General features: G+C 39.7%; 1 protein-coding gene across 1 annotated transcript; it reads left to right on the top strand.

Moving 5' to 3' along the window:
- The first annotated feature begins 10,912 nt into the window (after window positions 1-10,912).
- Window positions 10,913-21,230, top strand: LOC147388074 (uncharacterized). The gene is made up of 11 exons (XM_086420276.1): window positions 10,913-11,039; window positions 11,088-11,407; window positions 12,196-12,651; window positions 12,962-13,060; window positions 13,256-13,793; window positions 13,965-14,235; window positions 14,374-14,743; window positions 14,839-15,129; window positions 15,346-15,572; window positions 15,768-16,158; window positions 21,117-21,230. Exons 1-11 carry the CDS (start codon window positions 10,913-10,915, stop codon window positions 21,228-21,230), a joined length of 3,204 nt encoding a protein of 1,067 aa, XP_086276402.1.
- The last annotated feature ends 413 nt before the right edge of the window (window positions 21,231-21,643 follow it).

The following is a 21,643-nucleotide window of genomic DNA, read 5'->3' as shown; positions in this document are numbered from 1 at the left end:
CAATTGATCTAAAACTTTTCGCTTCCCTAAGTGAACCAAGAGTGAGAAGGGTGGATTCTACGATGAATCTCAAAAGGAAATATTTTATTTTCTTAAGCTTGACTCAAAATTTTCAATATAAAAAGTCAAAATTAAAAGTTAAATCTTTATTGCGCTTGGAGTAATCAAATACTTCAAACCTTCATAACAAGGGACACTTTTTTTTTCTATAGCATGTAGTTTTCCACTTTACACTAAGGGTATTTGTTTTTATCAATCTGTGTTTAATAATCTCCAATACAATGTTTCCTGTCAAACTAGGGTCATTTTGTTATCAAGGTTGATCAATGTTAATCCTAAAGGATAATGGAAATCTTGAATTTAAGGTTACCCTCTTGATAACAATTTTTTGAAAACCCCTGAGGTTCAAAGGAAGTTAAAATTTGAGTTTAAAGTTTTGAAAAACCCTTGAGGTTTAAACAAAAATGTTTTTGATCTCACATTTGATATTGCCCAGAGAATAGCTCATCACCCTTACACAAACAATAGTAGATAGGGCATTCATTCTTTCCCAAATTTATTTATTATTTCTTAGATATATTCATTCTTTCTCAGATTCATTCATTTTTCTTTTCTCTTAGATTTTGTTGACATTTTTCTCTGATTTTGCTCAGATTTACTCAGACCTTACTCAGATTTTTTTTAGACTTACTCAAACCTTACTCAGATCTTAATCAGATTTTGTTGAGAGTTTTCTCTAATTTTGCTCAGACTTACTCAGACCTTGCTCAGATTTTGGTTAGACTTACTTAGACCTTGCTCAAATTTTGCCTAAACTTACTCAGACCTTACTCAAATTTTGTTCAGACTTACTCAAACCTTACTAAGATTTTATTGAGATTTTTTTTTTCAGATTTTGCTCAAACTTACTCAGATCTTGATCAAATTTTGCTTAGATTTTGTTCATACTTACCAGAACTTTCTTAGATTTTGCTCAGACTTACTTAGACCTTACTCAGATTTTGTTAAGATTTACTCAAAACTTACTAAGATTTTGTTAAGATTTTTCTTAGATTTTGTACAGACTTATTCAGACCTTTCTCAGATTTTGCTCAAATTTTCTCAGACCTTACTTAGATTTATTATACTTAGTTTTCCATTTTGAAGTTCATCATCCTCTCATCATGAATGCACAAAATGGAGGTGCCTTTTTCAAAATCATCATTACATAATTACACACACGTGCAAATTCATTACATTTGCATCAGTCATGGAGAATTTTCTAGAATTCAAGGATCTTATGCAGTTAGTGAGAGCTCACACTCGAAAACCTGACAACTTTAAGTTCAAGGAGAGTGTTATCCTTAAAGGTCTGAACGTCTAGACGAATTGTTAAATCAGGCTGCAAAATGAACTATCACTAGTTTTGACATTCATATACCGTACTATCTACTATAGTAGATTTGCTATCTAGTTTGGTTCAACCATTTGCCAAAGAGGAACATCTGTAGATACCTTATTTTTGCATTTGTCTAATTAATCAAATCGTCAACCTGAGTGCAACGGTTCCTAATAATGGATGAATATTCAAATATTTTTATTTGTTATTAAATGTGTTTCCAAAATTCGGATGAGATATTTTAATCAAGAAAAAGTTTAGAAATCATGTTACGCTAGAAAAATATGACCCAAAACATAGAAATTATCATTTTCAGACAAAAAGAAGTTTTACGAGAAAAATCACTAAAAATGATCAAATTACCAAAATACCCCTAACATCAAAACAACCCTAGAGCCTACATTACGTTTAGGAAAATCCTTTCGAACAAATAAATAACAAATTAAGACCAAATAAATTGTTTCATCAATTTTCACAAAATTCGATAAAATTATAAAAACACCTTCATAGGTTCTATGATCATTTTATGCAAAAACCCATAAGTGATACAAACTGATACTCTCATTGAATTCCTTACAAAAAACTGATTTCAAAACATTTCAAAACATTAAAAAACAATATCTTAACACAAAAGTCTTCTTTGAGGGCAAAACAATAATTTTCCAATCTTAAAATTTAAAATTTTGAAAGTAATACTTAAAATATTATTTAATGTAAATTGAAATCTTAATAAATTAAATTAAATTTTTTGAATAAATAAAACCAATTAATCAAGCCCACAGGTCAAATTTTAAGTGGTGACCCATTTATTTAAGTGAGGCCCACATGATATTTAATAAATAACCCTCCACCGGGGGTCTCCAAGAATTAAAAATATAATTTAATAAAGAACCCTCTATTAGGGGGTTTTTCAAAAACTTAAAAAAAAATCTCATTCTATGTAAGTCAAAATTTAAAATTTAAAATTCAAATAAAACCTAATTAAACCCTAATTGAAACAACTTAATCTTATATCTAAGTGACCTAATCCCAAACCCTAATATAAAACCTTAATCTCCCAAAAGCTCTTTAAAAAGGGGTCTTCACCACCTAAATTTAGAGGTCAAGAAAAGTCCTAGGAAAGAGAGGTCAAAAACTCTCTCAAGACTTTTCAAAATCCTAAATCTGAAATCCCAAGTCCATATCTAACATCCAAACCCTATTTTTTACCTGAAAAACAGTAAGAAATTCTCAAAACACCCAAAAAATTAGAAAATATTTAGATCTAGGAGGATAAAAACTCATCTTAGATCTAGCGACGAAGACAAAAATGGGAAGATTCACATGAGAAACGCTCTCTACCAATTCTAAGGGAATCGACAGTCGCAATCACTTAGGTAAAGAAGGTAATTTTTTTATTTTAATTTTTAGGCCATTTTTTCTTGCAATATAAAACTTTTGGGAAGAGTAGAGACCAACGATCGCCGGGCAGGATTGGTGCCTAACATTTTTCAATCCCGTAATGTGATCTCCGGACCCATTTTTTTGTAGTTTAGTACTTTTTATCCGATTAGAATTATGTTTTGGTTCCTAGATCATAAAATTAGATGGAAATTCCCAAAAAATAAAAAGCATATCCGCACCAACGGATCAAGGACCCTTGTACTAGGTGGTACCTGAGACTTCGACTTGGATTCCTTTGTTTAGGTTAGCATTCTAAGACACTCAAAAACTTGATAAATCATATATAACAAATCTTATATATATGCTAAAAATATACAAATAGTGGAAAACTATAAACATCGAATATCGTAAAGATGGATCACAATATGAAAGAAGTAAAAATATACAGGATTACAAAAATGTCCTCTCGCTAACAAAGTCCTAACTCTTGATCCAAAATTTATATACAACCTACACGGACTGATGCGACTAGGTATAGTCCCAATGCTCACCAGGTAACAGACTTTGGTCATTTATATAACCAACCATATGCTCCTCACTTGCCAATTCCACACCCATTTCAATAATTGTAGGCTCTGAAACTAAAAAAATGGGAAGGAAATGGTAAATAACAATAGTTACCTAGTAGGTAAACAAACAATTTATACTAATAACCTTTCTTACCATAAACGAGTAAGCATTCTCAATCATTTCATTACATGCATTGTTTTACAAAATAAATTACTATTAACTGGTACATATAGTCAGGCATGAGCAATTAAATAATTAAAATTCACATTACAATCTGCGGTAGTACTTATAATATAACATTATCTTTTTATACATTTATAATTGATAACATTGAAATAATAAACATATTTTTCATTTTATAATTCAAAATAGAGCAATAGATGCATAATACACAATAGTGGAGTAGTGAAATTAGAGAGTTGGGATTCTACGACTGAATCGCTCACAGTTGGGACATGATGTTCTAATCCTTTATTGGTTTTAATTTTCAATTTTGTGGTTGGTCGCTGTATTACCATACTTAATTGACCATTATTTGGCTCAAGTTGGTCGAGTGTGTCAGAACATTTGACTACTGTAGATTGTTAGTGACTATTAACTAATCATCTTCGTTTATACCTATCAGGCGTGTATGTGATTGCCATTATACATCCTTATTCATGTACAATCACATTTACATTACAAGCTCATTGGTAAAGATAGAAAACAATAAATCCTACTTCAACTGTGACTCCATTTTAATACGTATCTCATATCACGTATGAGCTTGGTTATCCCTATCATGCATCCCAGGATAGTACATCACTCTAGATGCTATCATAGACTATCCTTTCAGACATTTACAAGCTTTTTAACAATTCACAAAATGGCTACATATATGCGGCTGGGTCTCGCATGAATTTGAAATAAATGAAAAGAATTCTACGATTTAAAATACATTACGAGTTTTGTTAAAATCCTAAATAAAATTTTCGTAATCTATGATTACCAAAAGGATTTGAGAGTCTTCTACCAAAGATCGTGGCTGTTGGAAGTAAAGAACTAGCACGAAAGTCAAGGTAGATCAATGCCAAAATTGAAGTTTGATGGATTTGGTTGTAAAATAATCGGTAGTTTATGAAGCTCTTGATGATGACGTTTTCTTACCTTTCTATGATGGAAAACGAACTCACCTCTAAGTAGATGAAACCTCAAGTAGAAGGTGTTGAAACCCATTCACTAATTTTTGATAGGAGATGGAGAAAAAGAAAGATAAATGAAGATCAAGGATGGTAAAAACGTAGAGCTCGTCGACGCCGACAACTTCTTCTTCTTCATCGACAATCAACTAAGACTCGTTTGTGACAGATCTTGATGAGATGGGGTTGAAAACCCTTGGTTGTTTTAGTTGACTGGATTTCGAGCTCGTTGAAGAAAAGAGAATGAAACAAAAGAACTTTAAGTTCTTTTATTTATAAGGACTTGAGGCAAAATGTGTGGGGCGCCCCACTAAACACTAATAGAAATCCCATGTCAGATCTCGAGGTACTAGGTGGCATCTCGAAATTTCGACATGGTCTCCTCTGTTTATGTTAGCATTCCAAGGCGTTCAACCTGCACCTGATAAAAGACATAAAATCCTGCATATATACTGTAGACACCTCAATTTGAACGGGCCACTACTCGAAAGGATCCAAAAATATCGATTTTCCAAATAAATGGGCCGACGGGCCTTAAGGGCCCAAGTCATTGAAAAGTGACATTTTGACTAAACCGAGGCCCCTAAGACCTCTCAATGGTCTAGGAGGCCCACCAAAAGGACTCGGCCTACCCTACGCTTTCCCAATATTCACTGCACCATTCCCAAAATTGAAAATAATGAATTCTCAATAAAATTTACCGACGAGCCTTAAAACACCCGATTTGCCAACACGTGGCATCTTTGATCAAATCAATGATTTCAAAAATCACAAAAAAATAAATAAAATTAAAAATTGAGACTTGGGACGCCTACCACACCTATCCCTTCACCGCTCCATCTCCGAATTCCAAAATAACCCTTAACCAATCCCTAAAACCCAAAACCATTTTTAAAACCCAAGCCCAACACTACAAAGCCTACAAATCATTAACCATATCCAATTCATTATCCAACCCACAACCCTAACCCATAAACCACAACCCACATCAACCAATCACTCTTTTATCATCAAAAGATGACACATGTCATCACCCCATCTCACCTCCCTCACCCAACTACCTACCCCATTAATTTTCTTTAAACCTCATCTACCCACACATCAACCCATCACATTTTCTCTCAAATCAAACACATCTACCCACACCCCTAACCTATACCTCCCCTAATCTACCCACATCAACGTATCACCTTTTCTCTAAAAAAAATCTAATCTACCCACACCCCTAACCTATACCTCCCCCTAATCTACTCTCATCATTCCCTACAAAACCCACATCTACAACCTAAACGTACACCCATCCTCTCAAGTTAAACATTCAACCTCTCCTATCAACCCATCTCAACCCTTCATCTCCACTCATTTTGATACATGACATCATCTCCAACACCCTCTCAAAATATCATTAACCACCTTCTTACACAACCCTTCTTTTAATTAAAATCCCATCTCCTCAACTCATTTCACCAATTAATTACTCTCTTACACAATCCCAGCCTCTCAACCACTCTCATTTATTTTATTCCATTTAACACTAAACCTAAATGGGTTGAAAGATCCAACCCATTTGGATTGTAAAACAACCCATTTACCCTTCTTATACAAATGCCCTTCAATCATCTATAATTTACCCCCACTTGTCTCTTAAACCCCACACTATTCTAACACTTCTCTTCATTTTACCCCATTATATCCCTAAAATAACTCCTCAACATCTATAAATACCTTCATCCTCTTATCAAAAATTCTCCCAAATTTTCACTACAAAAATTCTCCCCTCCTATCTTACTAAAAAAAATACTACAAATTCTCTCTCCTAAGTCTCACAAAAAATTATTATACTCCACTCATCTCTCTTATCATCTCTTCTCTACTCCTTCAATCATACAAAAAGTTACATTTTCCTAAATCACTAAGAACTCAAGAAGATTCAAAGAAGAAGAAGGAAAAAAAGAAAATAAAATAAAAGAAAATATCGAAGCATCAAGGTGGGTTCAAAGTATACCACCCCCCTCTCTTCTTCTCTACCCTCTCCTCCTTCCTTTTCTATTATCCCCTCCTTCTCTTTAATTTTATTTTTGGGATGAATGGTCCTCAAGGCATAGGTTTATAAGGATCATCCCCTTTAATGGGATGATCCTATAATCAAGCCGAAAGTAAATTCCTATTTAGGGTACAAATGCACACACGTGGTACTTTATTTTTCGTATTTTCTTAAATCAAATGACCGAGTTGAGTTGAGGTTACCTCTATTTAGTGGGGAGAAAAGGGTGCCTAACACCTTTCCTTTTCTCCAATCGAGTCGCTTACCCCGAATCTCAAGGTTCGATTAGTTCTTATCCACCGAGAGTCACTAAACGTCAAAAATGTTACTTTTTCAAAAAATGCACATCGGGTGACTATTCACACCTACTTACAATATGAATTGTGGCAACTCCTAATCTTAGTAGATGTGGTCATCGTAATGATGAAATCACGTGTCTACAGCTTGACGACTCCGCTGGGGAGTAAATGCTCTACCCTCGTGTCAATTCGGTCATTTTGAAAAAAAAAAGAAAGGTTTCAAAATTTTTTATTATTTGCAAGCTAATATTACTTGTTGTATTTGTTGTATTTATTTTTTAGGTAGGTTTATTTTTATTTATTTAGTCACTTGAAAAAGAAAAAAAAAATCGATTTTTACTTTATTTATCCGATTATATGTCCTTTTAAGTATACATATCATCAAAAAATGAATTTTTTTTTGGCCCAAGCCAAAAACCAGAGGCAATGTGCCTCAAAATGGGTATAAAAAAATTAAAAAAATAAAAAAAGTTGTTTTTCTTTTTTTTGGCCGAATGGACAGTCGAACTTAAACTGATTGCAACTTTCTCGTCCGATCTCTAATTAGCTATTAGTGCATATCGATTTGAGGTAGAGCAAAATTTTCTTCCAAATGGGACAAAGTTAGCAATATTTTGTCAAGTCAGAATCGATTTTTAAGCTCGTTTACTATTGTGTATGCTAGTATTTCTGTTTGACGTCTCGTCGTGATACAAAGTGAGTAGGAAAAAAGAGCATAAAGAAAAAAAATTGGCCCAAGCTAAAAACCAGAGGCAATGTGCCTCAAAATGAGTAAAAAAAAAAAATTAATTAAAAAAAATGAATTAATTAAATTTTTTTTTTTTTACTCAGCTTGTTCCTTATGTCAGTCTTGGAAACTTTCCTCTTGGAATTTATTTTTATTTTAAGTTTTAAAGCTTCAAAAGATCAAGCGGATCATTTTTTTAAACTCAGGGCGCACCGCTCGCCACTATTTGATTGATCAAAATGAAAATTGAAAGCGATCATCGATTGGACCATAAAAAAATATAAAAATAAAAAGAGAAGTCCTTTTGTTATTAGTTCATTCATTAAAAAAAATTGAAAAAAAAATGATGAAAAAAAAAAATCAAGTGGTTGATGCGTAACCATGAATGTGCATCCTTGTGGACTGATTATCTAAAGGTCATGGTCTCTATAGGTATATTTTAATGTGCTTACATGATTGTAATGTGGATGTAATAGATTTGGTACTCTTTGAGCCATGTGGTATCCATGTAGAAATGATTTGATCTGGCCAACGGGCCCACTCATCTGGAAAATGCCCCGGTGTAATGGCCATGTACTCTGACACCTCATTGGCAAGAATTCCTCGCAGAGTTTGACTTGGCCTTAGATTACAAGCCAGGAAAGAACAACAGCGTGGCCAATGCCTTGAGTCGCAAAGCAGAGCTAGCAGCCCTTCAGCGACAAGTTTCTCAAGTCACCAACACTTTACAGCAGAGAATTCATGATGGTTTGAACAGTGATCTCCAAGTAAAGGCCATATTGGATATGGTGCAGAAGGGGAAAGCACGTGATTTCTGGATTCGTGATGGGTTATTATATACCACCAAGAGTCGCATGTTTGTTCCACGTGCGGACGGGCTAAGACGAGAACTAATGAGAGAGTGTCACGACACTCCATGGGCTGGCCATCCGGGCTGGCGCCGCATATTAGCTCTCTTGGAGAAAGGATACTACTGGCCAAACATCCGTGATGATGTGTTAGATTATGTGAGGACCTGCCTCATTTGCCAGCAAGACAAGATTGAGCGCGACAAACCAATCGGATTACTGGAACAGCTTTCAGTCCCCCAAAGGCCTTGGGAAAGTGTTTCTATGGACTTTGTCTCAGGTTTGCCGAAGGTTGCAGAGTATGGGTCCATCCTTGTGGTTGTGGACCGTTTCTCCAAATATGCTACATTTATACCGACCTCGACATATTGCTCAGCAGAAGAAACAGCGCACTTGTTCCTCAAGCATGTCATCAAGTATTGGGGTGTGCCTAAGAACATTGTCAGCGACAGAGATTCAAGATTTACAGGAAAGCTCTGAACCGAATTGTTCAGATTACTTGGGTCTCAGCTTGATTTTTCGACCAGCGGACATCCTCAAACAGATGGGCAGACTGAAAGATTTAATGCCATGTTAGAGGAATATCTCAGGCATTTTGTCACTGCCAACCAAAAGGATTGGGCGAATCTACTTGATGTCGCACAGTTCTGTTTCAACCTTCAGAAGAGCTCTTCCTCCAACAAGAGTCCTTTTGAACTTATTACTGGCCAACAACCTTTAAGTCCTCATATTATTATTTCAGGATATCAGGGACAGTTGAAAGCGCCCTTGATCCGCATGGTGCGCGGATCCGCTTTTGACCCTTGAGGTTTGGGAGTCGCCACCTAGTTGTTAAGGTCTAGGAACCAAACTGACTCTAAAAAAGATAAACTAATCTACGAAAGAGAAAAAAAGTCCGGGGATCACGTTACGGGGTTGGAAGGTGTTAGGCACCAACCCTGCCCGGCCAAAGCCGGTCTCTACTAACTTTCCAAATATATCACATTGCTAAAAACCTAGATAAAAATAAAAATAAAAAATTACATACCTTTCCGATAGCAAGGATTTTGTTCCCTCAGATCTGACAAAAATAGCTCCTTGTACCGTACTCCCTTGCTTCGTTCTGTCTCTTGATTTGATTTCGGATCTCCGAGGCAAGGTATCTCCTTATTTTTGGATCTGAACTCTTCAAGTTTGTTGCGGATTTTAGGATGATTTTTGGAAGGCTTTTAGGTGTTTCTTATGCTAAAATCGAAGGAGGGATGTTAGGTAAGGAGTTGGGGCTCCAAAACTAGGGTTTATGGGAGGCTATGGGGGCTTGTAGACCTACTTCTCTTAGGGTTTATGATTTGATACGAAAATAGGGTGTGAGCACCTCTATTTATAGATTTTTTTAGGGGTTGATTTTGATAGAGTTAGTATTTAATTAGAGTTCTTTTAATTAGAGTTGTGTTTTAGTTAGAATTGTTTTAGGTAGAATTGTGTTTTAATTAGAATTGTTTTAGGTAGAATTATTTTTAAGTTAGAACTCTATTAGATAGAGTTATTTTTTAATTAGAACTCTATTATGATTTTGACTTTTGGTCTTATTTGATTGACTTTTAATATTTTGACTTTAGTCTTAATTGATTGACTTTTAATATTTTGACTTTAGTCTTGCTTAATTGACTTTAATTTTGACTTTAGTCTCACTTGATTGACTTTAATACATTGACTTTAGTCTTGCTTGATTTACTTTTAATTTTTGGAGACCCCTCCTCCATTATTTCTTTAATTCTTTGGACCCCCAAATGGAGGGGTCCTTAAAGAAATATCTCACGAACCCTCAATAATTTTACTTGAAAGTCCGATTGATCGATTTTTTAATTCAAAATTTTAAATTAATTACATCGATGTTTCACTTTAATTATTTAATGTTTTATTTATTAATTTTCAAAATTTTAATTATGAAAATTGTGAAATTACCGTTTTGCCCCCGGAGAGGACTTTTCACGTTTTAAGTCGATTTTTAATGTTCTAGGATGTTTTAGAATCGATTTTTCATAAGGAATTCAATGGAAATATTGGTTTGTGTTATTTATGAAATTTTTTGTGTGAAATGGTTATGAACTTTATGAGGGGCATTTTCGTAATTTTGTCAAATTCTGTTAAAATTGGTGAAATGATTTATTTGATTTCGATTTGTTATTTTATGTGTTTGAGAGAGTTTTTCTAAGCGTAACGTAGGCTCTAAGATTGTTTTGAGGTTAGGGGTATTTTGGTAATTTGGTCAATTTTTAGTGATTTTTATCGTGAAGCTTCTTTTTGGTATGCAAGATGATGATTTCTATGTTTCTGGGTCATATTTTCCTAGCGTAGCGTGGTTTCTAAGGTTTTGTCAGTTTGAGATACCTCATCCGGATTTCTGAAACACATCTGGTAACAAAATAAAGCAATGGAATACACATCCATCATTGGGAATCATTGCGATCGGGTTGACGAGTTGATTAATCAGGCGAGTGCAAAAATGGGGTGTCTACAACAGTGTCCAAGGGCGTACAAGTTTGCTAAATTTTGGCAGGACAACAATGAAATTGCCAGATCTTACCTTGAAAAGGCGTCGAAGCAGATGAAGAAATGGGCTGATGAACATCGTTGACCAGATTGTTTCAAAGTTGGTGACTTAGTTCTACTCAAGACAGATCAGTTGAGAAGGTTCAACCGAGTACAGCGAGCACACAAGGGACTACTACAGCGTTATGAAGGTCCAATGCTCATCCTCTCTCGAGTCGGCAAGGTCTCCTACAAGCTGAAGTTACCTCACTGGTTACGCAACATCCACCCTATCTTCCATGCCAGCTGTCTCAAGCCATTCCATGCAGATCCAGCAGATCCAGCACGCAGCATTCCAACATGTTCACCTTCTCGTTCAACAATCCAACCGGAATGTGTTGTCGACCAAGTTCTCGCCGAGCGTCAAGTCAGCAGCAGTTCAAGCAAGCAGCAGCACATGGAGTACTTTGTCACATGGAAGAACTTGCCAGAATGCGAAGCCACCTGGGAAAGAGCAGAGAACCTACAACCATTCAAGCAGAAGATTGAAGAGTTTGTCAGGGATAATGCGACGAGGACGTCTGCAGAATAGGTGGGGGAGACTGTAACGGCCATGTACTCTGACACCTAGAGTTTAGGTGTAGCTCGTCCCGGAGTCAGCCGGGAGCACTCATGTAATACTATGTAAGGCTCGTTATGAAGCCATGTCAGCCCCCGTACTAGGGAATATCTGTTAGCTTAGGGTACGTGTCAGCCCCGTGCTAGGGCACAATTGTTAGCTTAGTGGCATTTTCGTAATAAGGGAGTATGACCGGCCTCCACTTTTGATGTTTCCTTCTGGAAACCTAGGAAAGGAAAAGTATACACCTTGTAGGAAGGGTGTCAGTGCTATCCCAATCCCCGGCCTACACCCACGTTGTTGAAGCCTTGAAGTCCAGCTTCGTGGAAGTCCCGCGTGTCATAGGATCATCTATTGCTTGTAACGCATCTATTGCTTTTGTAACGCGTTGCACCATGTAATTCAATATTATATCAACAAAGTTGCCTCCGGGATTTGCCTCGTGTTGCCTCGTTTACTTGTTTGCTAGCTACGTGTGTGTGGTGTACGATCATTTTACAGGCTTGCAAGTGGATTTGACCCCCTTGCACCGCACGACCTCGCTTCGAAAGAATAGGACCGTGACAGTTGGTATCAGAGCTACAGTTTTTTGAGCACAGTTGGTTTCCCCCCTAGCTTTTCCCCCAAGATTCCATTAGTTCACGCGAACATTGGCACGAGGAGCTGCTATTACCGCGGATCAACCCGATCCTAACACACCAGCACCACGTACAAACAAGGAACGCATTGAGGTATTGGAGGAGAAGATAGCCATGCTCTCCGGTATAGTTGATGGTATTGCGCGAATAGATGATTTCCAGAACACGCTGGAGGAAAGATCCGAGACATTCAGAACCAGAATGACTGACCTCGAGGAAGATACCCGAGGATCCATAGCCATGTTACAGGAACAGATTACGGAGCTCACTACTAAGGTAGGCCTCTTGGTAAGAGCCGTTGGTAATGAGTGGCCTACCGGTAGTGATGCTTCTCCCTCGCGCTTGCGAGTCCCCAAGCCACGCGCTTTCAGTGGTGCCCGCGATGCGAAAGAGCTCGAAAATTTCCTGTTTGATATGGAACAGTACTTTCGTGCAGCTCGACCGGATTCAGAAGAGGTAAAAGTAATAACTGCTTCTATGTATCTTGCAGGTGACGCTAAGCTATGGTGGCGAACGAAGTACACCGAGATGGAGAGTGGCCAATGCTCCATCGATACATGGGAAGACCTCAAGAAAGAGTTGAAGAATCGGTTCTTACCCGAGAATGTGGAGTTCATTGCCCCGCAGAAAGTTGAGGCAACTCCAACAGACAGGTACCGTGCACAACTACGTCAAGCAATTTTCCACATTAATGCTTGATATCCGTGATATGTCAGAAAAAGAAAAGTTGTTCTCATTTACAGAAGGGCTTAAGCCTTGGATTTAGATAGAACTACAGAGGCAACGTGTGCAAGATCTCACGACTGCTATCGCCGCAGTTGAACGGTTGACGGACTATTCTTCCGTGGATGGGAATAGAAAGAAGGTATCCAATCAGTCGAAAAGGTACTCTTCGTAGAGTGAACGCACCAATGGGTCTTCCAAAGGTAAAAATGGAGGATCTAGACACAGTCCAAGCAGGAGATCCCACCGGGATTCCTCTCCTTCGAAGAACACAGGTACCCAGTCCAACAATCACCGCAACAAGATTCAGTGTTACTTGTGTGGTGGTCCTCATAAGACGTTCAATTGCCCGCAAAGAAGCAAGTTGAACGCATTGTTAGCTTCCCAGAGTAACCCTAGTCACGAGAGTTCAAATGAGAAAGATGAGGATGAATCTTCCCACATGGGAGCTATGCATCTGTTGAATGCAATGAAACAGACCTCTGAGACTAAGAAGATCCGTCAGCGTAAGGGTCTCATGTATGTTGATATGGAGATTGGTGGTAAGACCACCCAAGCAATGGTTGATACGGGAGCTACACATAGCTTTATTGCCCTTGCAGAGGCGAAGTGCCTCAATATCTGGCTCGAAAAGGATTCAAGCCGCATGAAAGCTATTAACTCCGAGGCCACTCCTATACAAGGATTGGCCAAGTCCGTGGCCGTCAAGATAGGTCCATGGAAGGGTAAACTAGATCTTCTCGCAGTTCCACTCGATGAGTTCCGAGTCATCATTGGGATGGACTTTTTACGACAGAACAGGGCCATTCCGATGCCATTTGCCAACACTTTGGGCTTGTTAGGTGAAAGTCCAAGCTTCATTCCTCTCTCTACAGGTAAAGAAGAGGGAAAGATGATCTCAGCCCTTCAGCTGAAGAAAGGGTTGAAGAAAGGTGAGCAAACGTTTCTCGCTACCTTACGAGTTGAACCTGATAATCAGGACCATAGTTCAACTCCCCTATTGGTAAAACAGGTTTTGACTGAATTTGATGATGTTATGCCGGAAGTGCTTCCGAAGACCCTACCGCTACGTAGACCGATTGATCATCAAATCGAACTAATACCTAGTGCCAAGCCTCCTGCAAAGGGGCCATACAGGATGAGTCATCCGGAACTAGCTGAGCTACGCAAGAAACTTGATGGACTTCTGGAGTCTGGATTTATCAGACCTTCGAAGGCACCTTGTGGGGCGCCTATTTTATTTCAGAAGAAGCATGATGGGTCATTGCGACTTTGTGTAGACTACCGAGCATTGAACAAGGTTACCGTCAAGAATAAGTATTCGAATTCCTTGATTGTCGATTTGTTTGATCAACTTGGGGCAGCCAAGTATTTTTCCAAGTTGGATTTGAGATCAGGGTACTATCAAGTACGGGTTGCAGATGGAGATGAGCCGAAAACTACCTGATCTACCAGGTATGGTACTGATGAGTTCTTAGTCATGCCCTTCGGCTTCACGAACGCACCTACGACATTCTGCACCTTGATGAACGACCTCTTCAGACCGTACCTCGACAAGTTCGTTGAGGTATATCTAGATGATATCGTAATATACAGTTCTACCCTCGAAGAACATGTTCAACATTTACGCAAGGTATTCCAAGTGCTTCGCGACAATCAGTTGTATGTCAAGCTAAAGAAGTGTTCATTCGCTCAAGAGCAGATTATGTTTCTTGGCCACGTAGTGGGTAATGGACAGATCCGGATGGACATGGAGAAAGTGCGAGCTATTGATGAATGGAAAACCCCTTCTACTGTCACAGAACTCAGGTCATTCCTCGGTCTTGTGAACAATTATCGACGTTTCTACCCGAAATCACCAAACCGTTTGAAGTTCAGACAGATGCATCTGACTTTGCTATTGGAGGAGTATTGTTACAGGATGGGCATCCGCTTGCTTATGAAAGTCGGAAGCTCAATGATGCTGAGAGACGCTATACCGCACAGGAGAAAGAGTTGTTAGCCGTCGTCCACTATTTGAGAGTTTGGAGACATTATTTGTTGGGATCACAAGTTCATGTGAAGACCGATAATGTGGTCGTGAGCCATTTCCTGACTCAGAAGAAGTTGACACCGAAACAAGCTCGTTGGCAAGAATTCCTCGCAGAGTTTGACTTGGCCTTGGCCGATGCCTTGAGTCGCAAAGCAGAGCTAGCAGCCCTTCAGCAACAAGTTTCTCAAGTCACCAACACTTTACAGTAGAGAATTCATGATGGTTTGAACAGTGATCTCCAAGTAAAGGCCATATTGGATATGGTGCAGAAGGGGAAAGCACGCCATTTCTGGATTCGTGATGGGTTGTTATATACCACCGAGAGCCGCATGTTTGTTCCACGTGCGGACGGGCTAAGACGAGAACTAATTAGAGAGTGTCACGACACTCCATAGGCTGGCCATCCGGGCTGGCGCCGCACATTAGCTCTCTTGGAGCGAGGATACTACTGGCTGAACATCCGTGATGATGTGTTAGATTATGTGAGGACCTATCTCATTTGCCAGCAAGACAAGATTGAGCGCGACAAACCAATTGGGTTACTGGAACCGCTTCCAGTCCCCCAAAGGCCTTGGGAAAGTGTTTCTATGGACTTTGTCTCAGGTTTGCCGAAGGTTGCAGAGTATGGGTCCATCCTTGTGGTTGTGGACCGTTTCTCCAAATATGCTACATTTATATCGACCTAGACATATTGCTCAGCAGAAGAAACATCGCACTTGTTCCCCAAGCATGTCATCAAGTATTGGGGTGTGCCCAAGAACATTGTCAGCGATAGAGATTCAAGATTTACAGGAAAGCTCTGGACCGAATTGTTCAGATTACTTGGGTCTCAGCTTGATTTTTTGACCAGCGGACATCCTCAAACAGATGGGCAAACTGAAAGATTTAATGCCATGTTAGAGGAATATCTTAGGCATTTTGTCACTGCCAACCAAAAGGATTGGGCGAATCTACTTGATGTCGCACAGTTCTGTTTCAACCTTCAGAAGAGCTCTTCCTCCAACAAGAATCCTTTGGAACTTATTACTGGCCAACAACCTTTAACTCCTCATACTATTATTTCAGGATATCAGGGACAGTGTCCAAGGGCGTACAAGTTTGCTAAATTTTGGCAGGACAACAATGAAATTGCCAGATCTTACCTTGAAAAAGCGTCGAAGCGGATGAAGAAATGGGCTGATGAACATCGTCGACCAGATCGTTTCAAAGTTGGTGACTTAGTTCTACTCAAGACAGATCAGTTGAGAAGGTTCAACCGAGTACATCGAGCACACAGGGGACTACTACAACGTTATGAAGGTCCAATGCTCATCCTCTCTTGAGTCGGCAAGGTCTCCTACAAGCTGAAGTTACCGCACTGGTTATGCAACATCCACCCTATCTTCCATGCCAGCTATCTCAAGCCATTCCATGCAGATCCAGCACGCAGCATTCCAACACGTTCACCTTCTCGTTCAACAATCCAGCCGGAACGTGTTGTCGACCAAGTTTTCACCGAGCGTCAAGTCAGCAACAGTTCAAGCAAGCAGCAGCACATGGAAGAACTTGCCAGAATGCGAAGCCACCTGGGAAAGAGCAGAGAACCTACAACCATTCACGCAGAAGATTGAAGAGTTTGTCAGGGACAATGCGACGAGGACATCTGCAGAATAGGTGGGGGAGACTGTAACGGCCATGTACTCTGACACCTAGAGTTTAGGTGCAGCTCATCCTGAAGTCACCCGGAAGCACTCATGTAATACTATGTAAGGCTCGTTTTGAAGCCATGTCAGCCCCCGTACCAGGGCATATCTGTTAGCTTAGGGTACGTGTCAGTCCCGTGCAAGGGCATACTTGTTAGCTTAGTGGCATTTTCGTAATAAGGGAATATGACCGGCCTCCACTTTTGATGTTTCCTTCTGGAAACCTAGGAAAGGAAAAGTATACACCTTGTAGGAAGGGTGTCAGTGCTATCCCAATCCCCGGCCTACACCCACGTTGTTGAAGCCCTTGAAGCCTAGCTCCGTAGAAGTCCCGCGTGTCATAGGATCATCTATTGCTTGTAACACATCTATTGCTTTTGTAACGCGTTGCACCGTGTAATTCAATATTATATCAACATAGTTGCCTCCGAGCTTTGCCTCGTGTTGCCTCGTTTACTTGTTTGCTAGCTACGTGTGTGTGGTGTATGATCATTTTACAGGCTTGCAAGTGGATTTGACCCCCTTGCGCCGCACGACCTCGTTTCGAAAGAATAGGGCCGTGACACCCGGGCACACCCTATCCTATTTGCACAGACCACTAGCACATTTACTTTATTGTATTGCACGCTTGCATGTGCCTAATAGCCAATCCCGGTCTCCTCGGAGATGCGATGTCATTCATGAAAATCACAACTCCAATCGCGTATTGTAAGGTATATTAAACTGGGGCATCAATACCGTTTGATCGGATGATTCTGAAAGGTATATTGATACACCCATGTTGGAGCGACCTGAGCCTTTGTCCTATTGTAAACCGCACGGTCACATGTCCCAATTGCCAACGTAGTACTAGTATGTGGTTGGTCCCCTCGCGGGATGCGAAAACCATCTATGAAAGCTACAACTCTTGACTCGTACCCGTAGGTATATAAAAGATAATCCAAGTACATCAATTGCACTTCTTGATCAAAACCAGTGCCTAAGAGAGATCCTGCCCCGCTGTACCCTACTGTACGAAGGGGATAGACTACGTCTATTCTAGACGAGAGGTATTTAAGTGGGCCCTTGCTAAGTATCGTGCGCCACCTCTCAACTGGCGATCAAACTGGTTGTTTTTGACTTCAGAGAAGTAGGTTGAAGTTTTAGATTATCACCTATACGGTATATCAAACCAAGTCACCACGTATCGTCTGATTGAGTACGCTTGAGAGGTACATAGGTGTGCTTAGGCAAGGGTGGCTAGATAAAAATGCATTGCACGTAGTAAGCTTAGAGTCTAGAAACCTTCCCTGTAGGTCACGACTCGAACTTATCGTGGGTATTCCCAGGTTATTCATTGAATGGAACCTGATGATTGATGTATGTGAATGATGTGAATGATGAGATCAGAGTTTATGATTGTCCTCAAGGATCAAAATTTTGTTTTCAAAAATTAAAATGGGTGCACCGACCCAATAAATAATCCATTTCTTGCGAAAATTCAATAATGACCTAGTCCATCTCGATCCAATAATCATGATAGGCTAAGCCATTTAAATCAAAATGGAAATCAAATCTTCAAAAAAGAAAAGTGGTTTACAAAAGAAAAATATTTTTCAGAAAGTAGATTTTCCAAAAGGAGTGTTCTCTAGGAAAAAATATTTTTAAAAAAGAAAAGTTTTTTCAAGAAGGTGTTTTCTATAAGAACAAAATTTTTTCAAAAGAAAAGTAATCTTACATGGACCTTGGAAATGTACTGAACTATTCTTTTGTGTCAACTCAGGATGCTAGCTGTAGGCAATAACCCAATCGACCAGTTGGTCAAAACAACCATCACGGGGATGCACACCGTAGAGAAATTCAACTTTGGAAAATTCATGTTGAGGTGCGCCCTGTACTTCCATGAGGTTGAGATAGATTGGAACCTTTTGCGCGCTATGGCTAAGTGTTAGAACCCTTATCTTCACATCTTCCACATTGGACATATGCACTTGTGTCCTACTCATGAAGACTATTGTGGCATCATGGGGATATCTACGTCAGGTCCTCTAGTTAGGCCTTCATTGAAGACAGGATATTCTGGTGACCTCGCCACAGGCCTAAACATTTCAAAAGAAGAAGCCAAGGCCTTAGTCCATAACGGGAGATTGGATTTAGTACCCTTATTGAGTCCATACCACTCCCGCAGTCATCCCATCAATGTAAAGCCAGAAGCTTGGAGAGCCACAAGAGACTATCGATTGTGTTTAGGAATCTTAGCCCAATACATACTGACCTCCAAAAGTGAGGGTCAAACTGTTCCTGAGTCTTTCATTGACAAAGCTTCCCAGCTCTCTAGAAAAGCCAATCCTGTACCTCTCATTCTAGCTGAAACCTTCTCAGGTTTGGATGCCATAAAAAATGGTGAGGGACGGGATTTCAAAGGAAGCCCTCACCTACTTTATATGTGGCTTTACGATCGTCTTAAAATTGTGGACATTCCTTCAACCCTCGAGTATAGGCCAGAGCACTTTTCCAAGAGAGACATGCTAGTGCGTCACAACTCAGTTAAGGCTTGGAGCAAATGGTTGGATTCTCGCCTTGCCCGTCATATTGGGTTGAGATGCCCTTGGTGGATGACAGACTACCCTGTTTTAGGTACTAAAGGATCCTATTATGTCCGTTTGATTGGACTGGAGGAGACATCTTTTTACCAACCTGCCTTAATCCCAGAACAGTACGGAGTACCTATAGAGTTTTCGCTACCTCAACACAAACAACTCTTTTCTCCCGAACCATTGACTGAAAAGTTAGTGCATCTCATTGAGAAGGCTTGGAACAAGCGTACCTTAGGGTATCCAGATGGACCAGCATAGTTCAAAGAGCTAGTTGTTAGAACCAAGAGAAGCAAGTCTAATTGTCCTAGCAATCCTGATGACGAACAAAACAAATCCAAGCATCCATATAAAAAAATGTAAGACAAAGTTATTGAAAATTGTTATTCAAGGAAAATCTTATCTGTCAAGTAATTTTCAATAGTTCAATAAAATTTCTTTTAGTTTCTTTGTGGATAATCATGGCATAAATGAATTGTTTAATGGGTTGGTGTAAAAAATTCAAAATGTAATCTTCCTTTTCAAAATGTCTTACCGACTCCATGTCGATACCAGCCCCGTGCTGATGAAATTTTTTTTTCAAAATATTTTACCGATTCAATGTCGATGCCAGCTCCGTGCTGATGAAATCTTTTTAATTTTACCGACTTCGTGTCGATGCCAGCTCTGTGCTGATGTAATCATTTTTAAATTTTATCGACTCCGTGTCGATGCCAGTCCCGTGCTGATGAAATCATTTTTAAATTTTATCGGTTCCGTGTCGATGCCAGTTCCGTGCTGATGAAATCTTTTTAATTTTACCGACTCCGTGTCAATGCCAGCTCCGTGCTGATGTAATCATTTTTAAATTTTACCGACTCCGTGTCGATGCTAGTCCCGTGCTGATGAAATCGTTTTTAAATTTTACCGACTCCGTGTCGATGCCAGCTCCGTACTGATGAAATCGTTTTTAATTTTTACCGACTCCGTGTCGATGCGAGCTCCGTGCTGATGTAATCATTTTTAATTTTACCGGCTCCGTGCTGATGAAATCGTTTTCAGATTTTAGCGACTCAATGTCGATGCCAGCTCCGTGCTGATGAAATCTTTTTAATTTTACCGACTCTGTGTCGATGCCAGCTCCATGCTGATGAAATATGTTTTACTGACTCCGTGTCGATGCCAGCTCTATATTGATGAAATCTTTTTAATTTTACCGACTTCGTGTCGATGCCAGCTCCGACTGATGTAATTCTTTTTCAAAATATTTTACCGGCTCCGTGTCGATGCTAGCTCCGTGCTAATGAAATCTTTTTAATTTTACCGACTCCGTGTCGATGCCAGCTCCGGCTGATGTAATTCTTTTCTCAAAATGTTTGCCAGTCCCGTGTTGATGCCAACTTCGCATTAATGTCAGCTCTGAGCCGAAGAACTCTTTTCTTTAAAACTCGTTTACTTTAAAATAAATAACTTTACCAGACCAAATAAAACGTCATGCATTTTTCTTTTTGTAAACAAGATAGTAATGCTTGGTCTTCTGTACCCAAAGGTGGCCAAGCGAAAGAAATACAAACAACCAGAGGTACCTCCATACTTTCTGAGATCATCTACAGTCACCATGAGTTCTTCTGAACCCGCACAACCCCCAGTAACCGAAACGTCAGGTATCGATCCACAAATAACAGCACTATTGAAAATAATCGAAAGGCAAGAAAAGATAGTAAGTACCGTGTTAGCCAACGCCAGCATCCTACAAGCCCCAACGATATAGCAGCACGCATCCGGGTCGAATCAGGATTTACCTGAGCAACCTCCACAGGGACCACAAACCACAATGCCTCCTGCAGTGCCTGAATACCAAGGGCCCCCGCTCTATATTCCACAGAATCGACCACCCCCTGTGGTCATTCCTGATGATGAATGTGAGTACAGGGCCACAGAGGACAAGAGCGCAACAGACGAAAAATTGGCTCAGCAAATCGAGTCTTTGCAAGAAGAAATGAGGAAGATGAAAGGCCTCAACATTATGAGTGGGACACGGTTTAAGGACCTCTGCTTTTACCCAAATGCACAGTTGTCGCCCAAGTTCAAATGTCCGAAATTTGAGAAGTACAATGGGGTGGGGTGTCCTCTGTCACATCTAAAACTATACTGCTGATCCATGTACCAATACGGCGAAGATGACAGGCTATTGGTGCAGTTGTTTCAAAGAAGCTTGACAGGGCCAGCACTCAAATGGTTCTCCGGATTGGACCATACGCTTATCAAAAGTTGGCAAGACTTGGCTGAAATATTCTGGCATAATTATCGGTTCAACACAAATGTGGGTCTGGATCGAAATGATATGGCCAAGATGACAAGAAAGCAACGGGAAACGGTGGAAGAGTATGCACAGAGGTGGCGAGAGTCTGCCTCACAAGTAAGGCCCGCAATGACCGAACAAGAGAGGAACACCACGT

The sequence above is a fragment of the Akebia trifoliata genome, chromosome 13 (genome assembly GCF_017979445.1).
Source record: "Akebia trifoliata isolate Shusen 1 chromosome 13, ASM1797944v1, whole genome shotgun sequence".
Classification (NCBI taxonomy): Eukaryota; Viridiplantae; Streptophyta; class Magnoliopsida; order Ranunculales; family Lardizabalaceae; genus Akebia; species Akebia trifoliata.
This window is presented reverse-complemented; position numbering and strand designations above follow the sequence as displayed.

Excerpts from the sequence above, each read along its gene's own strand:
- LOC147388074 (XM_086420276.1), top strand. The coding sequence starts at position 10,913 with ATGGGGTGTCTACAACAGTGTCCAAGGGCGTACAAGTTTGCTAAATTT. Across the intron at positions 13,794-13,964 it reads CTTCATTCCTCTCTCTACAG|TGCTTCCGAAGACCCTACCG; the intron begins GTAAAGAAGAGG and ends TTATGCCGGAAG. Across the intron at positions 15,130-15,345 it reads TAGCAGCCCTTCAGCAACAA|GCTGGCCATCCGGGCTGGCG; the intron begins GTTTCTCAAGTC and ends GACACTCCATAG.